The 10628-nt window shown below is 35.4% G+C and overlaps 1 protein-coding gene across 1 annotated transcript; it reads right to left on the bottom strand.

Moving 5' to 3' along the window:
- Positions 1-1037: 1037 nt before the first annotated feature.
- Positions 1038-10628, bottom strand: LOC307120090 (SH2 domain-containing protein 1B). The gene is made up of 4 exons (XM_079806956.1): positions 10221-10628; positions 4322-4385; positions 4005-4185; positions 1038-2588 (listed from the first exon to the last, which is right to left on the bottom strand). Exons 1-4 carry the CDS (start codon positions 10352-10354, stop codon positions 2545-2547), a joined length of 423 nt encoding a protein of 140 aa, XP_079663082.1. The 5' UTR covers positions 10355-10628; the 3' UTR covers positions 1038-2544.

Raw genomic sequence — 10628 nt, 5'->3', positions numbered from 1 at the left:
GTGGAAACAGAAGAGTCGATGTGCTCATTTGATTTGCAGTGTTGGGCAGCTGTGGTTGTATGTTTTTTTTTTTTATACATCCCTTTCAGCTTCCTCTTGTGTTGACAGTTATCATGTTAGATGTGGTATGCTGACATTACTAAAGACTTGCTGTCCTGGTCACAGATGGCGTACCAACAATTTTTCCTCTTTGAACTCAGAAAAGTCTCCCCTTATGTTGTGTGGATTGCAATATTTTATATACAGCTGAGCTGCTGTTCTTCTAATTCAACCTTCACACTCGGCTCTTACTGATGGAATGTAAATTAGTGAAGATTGGCCACCGGGCCACGCATATGTAGGCATGAAACCACAACACTAGGCTATATTTTCACCAGTGTTTCCGTTTCATTGTCCAACACCATCATCTAAATTTGCAAACATCTTTATTTCAGATCCTCAAACTAAATTTTGACTAAGACAACTGTCTGAGTAGGATAGTCTTGCAATACAGGAGGCCGGAGTTTCTACAAAATGGCAGTAGTTATAAAATAAATTTGTCTGAAATAATATCGGTGTTATTGTGCTTGTTTTTAGTCAGTTAAACTAAAATCAGTCCCACACCCACAAAAATGACGTTCGAACGTTGTCCGACTTGCTCTGATGTCATGCTGACGTGTCAAAAAAACTCTCGCGATGGCAAGGCGGACGTGTCAGAATCGGTCAGAATCTGCAGTCGGGCGCAGTTGCTCTCCACCGACTGCGCGGACCAAAAGCACGATGTGAAACAATTTACTGACGAAACAGCCAAATGCTTATTGGTTTAAACAACCATGATGTATGGTTCTTTTTTTAAAGGTTTGATTTTAAAACTTTGATATCATGTTTTTATGTGTGAATATTCCCAAACTCTCGGACAGTGCGATCTCTCTGTGGCTTATGTGGTTGTTGTCATATTTATAAAAAAATATATAAAAACATGTATGTAATTAAAGTAAAAATGATTGATAAACACCTCTTTCGAATGGAAATAAATAACAAAAACTTTCGGTGTCTTGTTCATAATATTTATTTTCATATAAAAGTAACTTAAATTACATCCAGTTTATCAGCAACAAAGCGCACAAGTGTGAATCCCGCGATATCCGTCTTTGATCTCGCAGGTGTCGGATCCACTACGAGAAGAGAGAACTGTCCGTCTTGCCTGCACTTTTTTCACTCCTCCCCTCACTGCAGCCGCCTAGTCTCAGCAGAATTTCAGGTGAGGCGCATCTCAAACAAGCCTATTGACTTGAGGTTAGTGAACTCCACATCAGCTCCATAAATTCGTCAACTAACCATTCAGGAACATCTTGTAGCATTCTACAGGTTGTCACTTCTTCTCAAGTCTCTCCATCATTGTCCGACTCAAGTTTGAACATAAAAGACTGAACAGTTTCACTGCCTGTCTGCAAGAGGTTATTAGAGCTGCTAACTGGAGTCCTTAAATATCCGAATATCACTGCCATATCTTAACTGGATTATGCTCATTTGCACTGCCGACTGTATTTATAGTACCAATGTTTACATTTGCATTTTGCACTGTACTTCTAACTGTAATATGCAACCACTTTCCACTGCACTTTCCACTTTTTTTTTTTTTTTTTTTTTTTCCGGATAGCTCTGTCCATAATTTATTGCACTACCCTAATCCACTGCTATTCCTCATATTAGCCTAACATATTATTGTATACCTCTATCTGTAAAATTCTGTTTATAGTAATAGCCATCTGTATATTGTATTCATAGTACATATTCACCTGTAAATTCTGTTTATAGTAATAGCCATCTGTATATTTATTCACTGTACATATTCACCTGTAAATTCAGTTCTGTTTATAGTAATAACGTCTCTCTATTTATACATATTTATATATATTTAGTACATATCCATGTCCTGCACTTACGCATCCATTGTATATCCTGCACTTGCTGCTATTGCACTTCTGGTTAGACCTAAACTGCATTTCGTTGCCTTGTACTTGTACTTGTGTAATGACAATAAAGTTGAATCTAATCTAATCTAATCTAAAGCTCGCGCAATGAGCAGCAGCTCATTTGCATTTAAAGGGACACACAAAAACAGTATGTTATTTTGAGCTAAAACTTCATATGCACACTCTGGGGACATCAAAAACGTACTTTACATCTTGCAAAAAGGGGCAATCAACCATCCATTTCATTTGTGTTCCGAAGATGAACAAAGGTCTCACGGGTTTGGAATGACATGGGGGTGAGTAATTAATGACAGAATTTTCATCACTGACATTCTGAAAACCATGTTCATTTTTCAACTCAACTTTCGCTCAAATTATTATGATGAGAATAAAATGTATAATGACTCCAAAATCCACAACATTACAGCATTGAAATTCACATGGACGAGTTACGCATTTACCATGCACAAAATCATACACGTGCTAAAATTCCCACATCTGAGGTGAAAAGGCCCAGATAGTACTTGGATCTATATCCTTCATATTGGCTGATCAAGATATCCAATCCGATTGTCACATTGTGACTAAATCATTCTGGTAGAACAACAACATAGTCCCCTGAGCAATCAACATCTGAGAGAGAGAGAGAGAGAGAGAGAGAGAGAGAGAGAGAGAGAGAGAGAGAGAGAGAGAGAGAGAGAGAGAGAGGTTCACAGTTAGTTTGGGTAAGGGAACAGCTTTGGTTCTAATTCAAAGATGCTTCCTGCTCAAATATGTTATTGTAATTGTCTGATGTGTTGTCATTGTAATGACCAGTGTTGAAGAAATATTATGCAATACTGCATTACTCCCAAAAGTAACTTGTGTTACTTATTTGAAAAAGTACATTTAACAGTACTGCATAGATACTTGAAATAAGTAACTGAACACGCAACTCATGTTACTTTTAATTAGTGTTGTCAAAAATATCGATTTTTCGATATGTATCGATACTGAAATATCTGAAACGATACAATACTCATTTTCTACAGTATCGATTCCAGCTGCGCTCTCCTCTCCGACCGACAGCGAGTTGACACGCATGTTCTGCTGGATTTTTCCTCATGACAGCGTGTTAGTATTGGTGTGATCGGTCTGAATTTCGCGCGGGATTGCACATAACGTTAATTCTACTCTGACATACAAGTGCAAAAATTATCTCCTTTTTCCAGCTTGGTCAAATACACAAAATGCCCATCTGGGTGAGTATTAACGTAAACACAGTCGTAACCCGTTCAGGAAGAATGCGTAAAGGGGTCTTAAAGGGACAGCAGTTATTTATTATTCAAACTACAAAGAGACAAACGACCACTTACTGCTCTTGACTGATTAACTTGTCTAACTGAAATGGATTAATCTGTAATACATTTTTTACAATGAAGATTATCCAATGTTATTTTACATTTTAATTACTTTGTTTTTTAAATTCAGTTTCTTACCTGAATAATGTTAGACTTACCTGAAAAAATTAAGCAGTGCATTTCATTTGTATCTTTATTCTATTGTATTTATTTGTGCTATTGTTAGTCATTTGTTTATTTGTTCCCGTTTTAATACTGTTTACTCGTCTTATTTAATTCAATTTGAAATCAAGCTTCCTTGTGCTGTATGTAAGCTATTGCAACACAATTAGTTAGCAAATATTTGTGAGATAATTGTAATGGTAATTGATCAACGTTAATATGAGTAAAAGCTTAAAAGCTTTATCATATAAAGTTATCCCTTAAGAATAAATTTTTTAATTGCCTAGACTTTCAATAGACGGACAAAAAAATTAATTATATTAAAAATATCTATTAGACAGTATATGCAGCGTTTTTTCCCTGTGGTATCGAAAATGGTATCGAATATCGATACTTTTTTAGGGATCGTATCGAAGTTAGAAATTCCAGTATCGTGACAACACTTGTAATGCATTACCCCCAACACTTGTAATGTCATTGTTAAAGTTTCATGATTGCTAATCTTAAGAAAATTAAATTACAGTATTTTGTAACAGTCAACACTCACTTTCATATTCGTTTTCCTCATTCTGCACAACTGGTTCTGGACATCGCAAAGGCTGTTCTTGCAGTGTTTTTCTTTTCAGTGAACGGCATAAGCGCGTTGCAAGTCCTTGATTCTTTTGCTTGTAATGATGAATAAGATCCTTAATCGTCTTGAAAAACGTCTCCTCTACACCTGCGCTAGGCTGAAACAAAGTGTTGTGACATTTTAATGACTTCTTATATTCATAACATGTCATGATAAATCTGTTATGCAATCAATTTAGATCTGTACTGTTATGCCAAAGTTATCCACCACAGAGTTATTCCAGTGGGTCCTACCTGTAGAGTGAAGGATCCAGAGTGGCTTTGAAGGATCCTATAGGTATAGACCACTTTTTGTTTGCTGTAAAAAGGCATAAAGTGATTAAGTTCAACATGAAATCGAAATTGATTTTTTTTAATGTATTTTATCCGTTTCTCTCATCTCTTTTCTGGGGTTATTCCAGAGAGCAAGAATGCTACGAAGAAATAAATAAATAAATAAACACACACACACACACACACACACACACACACACATACTCTAAAAAAAAAGGTTCTATATGGCACCAAAAATGGTTCTTCGTCGTAATCATAGAGGAACCACTTTTGGTGCTATATAGCACCATATCTTAACATGTTCTGTATATGGTAGCGGTGCTATATAGCACCATAGTAAAAGAACTGGTGAAGAACCCCTGAAGAACCACTGAAGCACCAAAATTGGTGCTATATAGCACTTAAAAAGTTTCCCCTACGATTACGAGCCAAGAACCATTTTTGGTGCAATATAGAACCTTTTTTTTTTAGAGTGTAACTATAAAATATAATATTGTGCGAAATCCGTCATGTCCACTGGAGCCTCATCAAAAGGGCACATATGTGCCAAACACCTCTGAAGTAAACTAACCCTGGAACATAAGCCTCTCCGGAGCAGGTTTTGTTCAGAGAATAAGCTGCTATATGGCTACTTTAAGGAATAGTTCACCCGAAAATGAAAATTAGCCCATAATTTACTCATCCCAGGTGAATCTGACATTCTTCTTTCAGATTTCAAAATCTGAGTTGTATTACAAAAGTCCAGGCTAATCCAAGCATTAGAATTGGATTCATAGTTGCTCTGTTTTTGAAGTCCATAAAAAGTGCATCTGTCCGTCAAATAACGTGCTCCACGCGGCTCTGGGGTGTTAATAAAGGCCTTCTGAAGCGAATCGATGCGTTTGTGTAAGAAAAATATCCATTTTTAAAACTTCATCAACTCCAAATTTATTCGTATGAAAGAAGAATGTCATATACACCTAGGATGACTTGGGGGTGAGTAAATTATGGGCTAATTTTCATTTTTGGGTGAACTATACCTTTATGCAGTGTTTACACCACAGGAATTTTCCCCAAGAACTAGGGACTTTGGGGTGGTACTCTGTGTGTTTCAACTACAGTGACCAGGGTCTTAATTAATTTACAGGTAAAAATGTCCCCCTCAAAAAGTCCCTGCTAATAAGGTAGTACTTTTTCAAAGTTCAGGAACTTTCAGTGGTGGGACTTGGGCGCTGAACATGCTGATTGGTTGAGTTCACACAGCATTTTATTTCAACTACCATTTTTAAAAGTCTGTTGCGGTGCATGCAGTAAGCGTTGTTTGATATTCAAATCAACAATGGAGTTTAAAAAATACAACCAGTCGGCCGACGGCGAGGTTCAGGCTTTATTAAGTTATATGCTGAGGACGAAATCCAGCGGGATCTGGAAAGTCGCACGTAGTCCTACGTCACCAGACTAATCTTCACGGTACTCTAGACAGCATTGGAAACGCATACAGCAACAGGTCTGGGGGGGAAAGTTCCAGGAGGGGGTTGTTCCGGGTAATTTCGGAGGAAACCAGACTTTGAATGCCCTGAAAGTTACCTCAGGTTGTGGAACCACTTAACCTTTCTGGAATAACCCCCTGATGACGTGTTTACTGGTGAAAGGGTCACTCACATCACAGCAATAACAAACCACAATCATCCAATCAATTCCCGATGGACAAAATCAAATCCCGCCCTACATTTCTACTTATTCAAGCAGCTGGTTAACTCAAATACACATCAGAAAAGGGAAGAAAAGGCAATCGTAACTTCCGTTTCATGCCAACTTAGTAAGAATTGTGTAACAAATTAATACTATGACCATATGGGTTTGATTGTTTGGAAACATTGAAAATCATTGGTTAGCTTTTTAAAATTTCTCTTTTTTACAGTTTTTTTAGAGGAAAAGACATCCTGGTTATGGTGACTTTTGGTGACATCAATGTCTTGAGTAGCTGTATTCTTGACAGACACTCTCTTAGTAATACCTTCAGGAAGTGGCATGCTATGTTTAGATTGGTAGAACACTGATAAGCGTTTCTGTTCCCTCTTCATTAAGTATTTTGAGTAGGCATTCTGTTTGTCTACAATACATTCTGTACACTGCCATATATAAATGATAACTGCATGAATGCATGAATGTCATCTCCAGAGCCACTCTGACAGTCACTTCAGGAGCATTTTTCCGTTTTATTTGAGAAAAACTACCATCATATCATAAACACACAGAGACTCAAAGGTCTTCACAGCAACCCGTAAAAATAAAAAGTTTGGTTTAACTTGACAAATATATTACTGTTGTACAGTAGAATTTAGATACGTCTCAATGTAATAATAATACTAACACTAATGTAATAATAATAAATTATAAAAACCTTATTTTTTAAGTAATGAATCTCAATTTTTCTTCCATGTTTTAATTTGAACAGTATAACGCTCAGTTGTGCAGCACGTTGTTTGACAAAAAAGTTTTTTTAATTAAATTAAAACATAAATTACATTAATGTTTTATGTCTTCATTTGATTACCAGAAAATAAACAACACAGAATTTGTGGGAAATATTTTCATAGAAAAAAAAATAAAAAATAAAAATATATGTATATGTATATGGTTGTTTTTATGAATTCAATTAATTAAGCAGATAGTTGTATTACAGAAAACAAACATCACAGACAATGGCAGACAGCGACCAAGGCAATGTCAATAACACTTCTATAAATGACTTACAGTTTCTTTACAGTTATTGATGTAAACCGGTACCAGTAAAAATGTGAACGCTACCCAACCCTATATGCAACCCTAAAGTGCAACAATGAAACCGAACGCAGGGGTCTTCAGACACATTTTTCTAACTTGACAGCACCCTCAATTAATTGAATGAAGGAAGCGATGGGGAAAAAATGGCCAAAGATGTCCATTTGAATCAATGTGCCCCATCTAAACAAATAAATAAACAAAAGTGCAAGCAGAATGCAAAAAAAAAAAACATTCTTTAGGAACAGCCAGTGACAAAGTTAGGAATTTTGTGGCCACTGAATATAGTACACTGAAAAAACAGGAAAACACATGTTGTCCAATTTACTTAATCGTATTATTTGTGATCTACGCAACAAATTTGTGTTTCTCTTCTAAACATGAATTCATTGCTTTCGATTAATGTAATTCTCTAAAATGTGCAATCTACGAGATTAAATTATTTGGGGTGAATGTGAACCAATTAAGTTCTCGAAAATGATTTTTGCTGAAACTGTAGTTCCCAGCATGCTTCGCTTGGAACTTGACGACTAGAGTAAAATTGTTGAAATTGAGTGTTATTTTATGTGTTTTTGGGCAAAATGAGAAAAGGGGGAGACTTTATATTGTTTATTAGTGTTTAATGTTTAATTATGTTGGAATTATTAGAACCATTTAAATTACACTGGGTTACCATAGTGGAGAAGAGTGGAGCGATTGCTTAGGCTGTGGACTGACTCAGCACATGTCATTTCACACTTAGTACATATATGATGAATTATTGCTGGCAAATATAATGAAATCTACTTAGTACAGCATTATAGAGCAGTCAAGTGACAACAAAAATATACAATAATAAACTTGTGAGTTTTGATTAAAGTGGCAGGGTCTCAAGCCCCAATGTGCTCCACTGTTGTAAGGGAGCCATATTAAAATCATTGTGAGACTACTCAATTCGGTTACTTAAAAATTACTTAATTCCATTATGTTGAAATTATGTGAACAAATTATGTTTGTTTAACCTAATTGATTCATGTGGAACCGATGTACATGATTAAATCATGTAAATCCAACACACCATTTTTTTCAGTGTAGGCTCTAGGTTTTTTATACAGAGAATTTAGATGTTTAGATGTCATTCCCAGTTTTAACATAACAAGATACAGCCCTCTGGTTAGCCCCAAAATGTGCAGTACTAGTAGCCACTTAAAGATTCCCATTTATAGTCTAACTTTGAGCAGTGTATATATTTTCCAGTGCAAAGTCTCTATACTGTGAGTAACTAGAACTAGCCCTTCTATTTTACCACTGATATCTAAAGAGCTGCTCATTTCCCTGTTTTGTGAATTTGCATTTGTTCAATGTTACACCCTGGACCCCACCAAAAGCATCTATAGACTAATTTATCACAAATTCCGACCGCATTTAAATCGATGTTCTTTTTTTAGGAAGTGGAGAAAATTTTTGAAGAAGGAATATCTAAATATATAATGCGTTTGTGTCTTTCCAGTTAGACAACTTTCCACAATGTTTTGATCATCTTTTTTACTTCATTTATGAAAGAAGCCATTAAAATGTTTCTTAAAATCTAGGTACATTTTTTATGGAAGGGGGCCAAACTGATCCTAATTGAATTCAATAGGCCTACAATTCACTATAAATAACATGATGGCAAACAAACAAAAACACTGCAAATCTCATACATTTCAAACAAACTGGATTTAACAACTATTTTAAAAAATGTTTTTTACATTTTATTTTACTTTTAAAATAGATTAATTGATAGCAAAATAACTGCTTTGATTCCCAGCAAACTAAACTTGCCTGAACTGATAATATTTTTTTGTAATAACAGTGTGTATGTTTCTTTTGATAAAAGATAAGTTAATAAATGTAAAGGATATGGGAAACAACTGACATAATTTTTTTTTAATTATTATTATTTTGGGTCTACGCAGCTGCCTTTAACAATGAAATATGAAAAAAATATCAAGCTGAACCGCAATTAAAATTCTGTGCACGTTCCACAAAACATCAGAGTGTCAACCTTTTGCACGCATTTTCATTGCCCTAAATGACAAAAAGTCACAAAATTTTCGTGTTTTTGAAAATGTTAATGCGTCAAATGGGTCAACTGGACCAATTAAAAAATTTAACTGGTGTGAAAATTCACTTCTAGGAAAGAATTACAAATACTTGTATACAAATTACACATTGATTCACTGCTTATTTATATATTCTGGTTATAAGAGACAGACTTAAATGCATTTAAAACAAAATACTGTTTATAAACAAGTATAACAATAAACAATTTACAAGATACAATTTATGTATACCTTTATTTTTGAAAGTAACAACATTTCCAATTTAAATTAGAAATAATCAGTATAGTATTCTTAATACAACTAAAGCATTTTCTTAGATTGTTTCTTCATTTTATAAATATACATATATATGAATTTACATTATATTATCACACACATCTGCTTAAACAACACGTCAGTTTATACAAGTCTACAAACTTCCCTTAAAAAAACCCTGGCTGTTTTTCAACTCCGCCATATATTAAAACTTTTAAGTCAGCCTTGATTCTAAAAGACTGCTTTCCATATTTTATCCTACTATAAATAAAAAGCACACAGGCTGTTGTTTTTATTTGTTTTTGTTGTTGCTTTTTTTTTTTTTTTTTAATTAGTTAATACCGTAATCATGCTTATCACAGCCATATATCAACTCTTCCCAAATTGGCGAGGAAAATGTCTGGGATTTCCAGTCAGCAACACACTTGGCTACTGCATTTAATATGTGATATGCAAGATATAGGCTAGTTAGTTATTTGAACTAGCTGTCAAAACTGATGTGTCAAATTTGATAGTGGTGACAACTCAACTGATTAATCCGAACATCAGCTTGAACCACCCTGCAGTCTCAATTCCTTCATTCATTCAAGTAAATAGATATTATTTTTGTATCTGATGATGGTAACGGGAAAATGGAGAATTACACCCAAAAGAACACGTATAGGCCTATACAAAACTATTCCTTGATAAAGTTCTCAATAATCAGTCGGTTCATTAAAAAAAAAAAAAAAAGCAAAGAAACAATATAGGCTACTCACTAAACACAGAGGCAGAGAGCTCCCTGAATGGTCTCACTGTCACGAATGAGGTATGTTCCGTCCTTTCCCTTCTTGCCCAGCAGCTCCTCACATCTCTGTTTGCTTATCGGCCCATGATACGCTGGATGCTCCATGTTTCACATCGCACGTGTGAGGAGCGTGTTGCCGGTGCAAGTCACTGCTGTTTACTCAAAAAATACAATACGCCACGTCTTCAAGTCCACAATTAACTTAGTGGTGGGAATCTTCCTTGATGCCCACACTCAGAAATGTTGATACACGTCGCGGCAGCATCTTTCCATTAGCGGGTAGACAAATAACCCATTGCGGACGCAAACCTACTAATGTCACACAGGAAGTCGGTTTACGTGCGTGTGTGTGTGTGTGTGTGTCTGTCTGCTTACTAGT

Source organism: Gobio gobio, assembly GCF_949357685.1.
Source record: "Gobio gobio genome assembly, chromosome: 23".
In the NCBI taxonomy this organism is placed as follows: domain Eukaryota; kingdom Metazoa; phylum Chordata; class Actinopteri; order Cypriniformes; family Gobionidae; genus Gobio; species Gobio gobio.
The sequence above is the reverse complement of the archived record's forward strand: the minus strand, read 5'-3'. Positions and strand labels throughout refer to the sequence as shown.

What these genes read in the sequence shown, in the direction of transcription:
- LOC307120090 (XM_079806956.1), bottom strand. Translation starts at nt 10,354, where the DNA reads ATGGAGCATCCAGCGTATCATGGGCCGATAAGCAAACAGAGATGTGAG. An exon ending in GCTCTCTGCCTCTGTGTTTA is followed by an intron (nt 4,386 to 10,220) that starts GTGAGTAGCCTA and finishes GCCTTTTTACAG; the next exon opens with CAAACAAAAAGTGGTCTATA. An exon ending in CTGGATCCTTCACTCTACAG is followed by an intron (nt 4,186 to 4,321) that starts GTAGGACCCACT and finishes ACTTTGTTTCAG; the next exon opens with CCTAGCGCAGGTGTAGAGGA.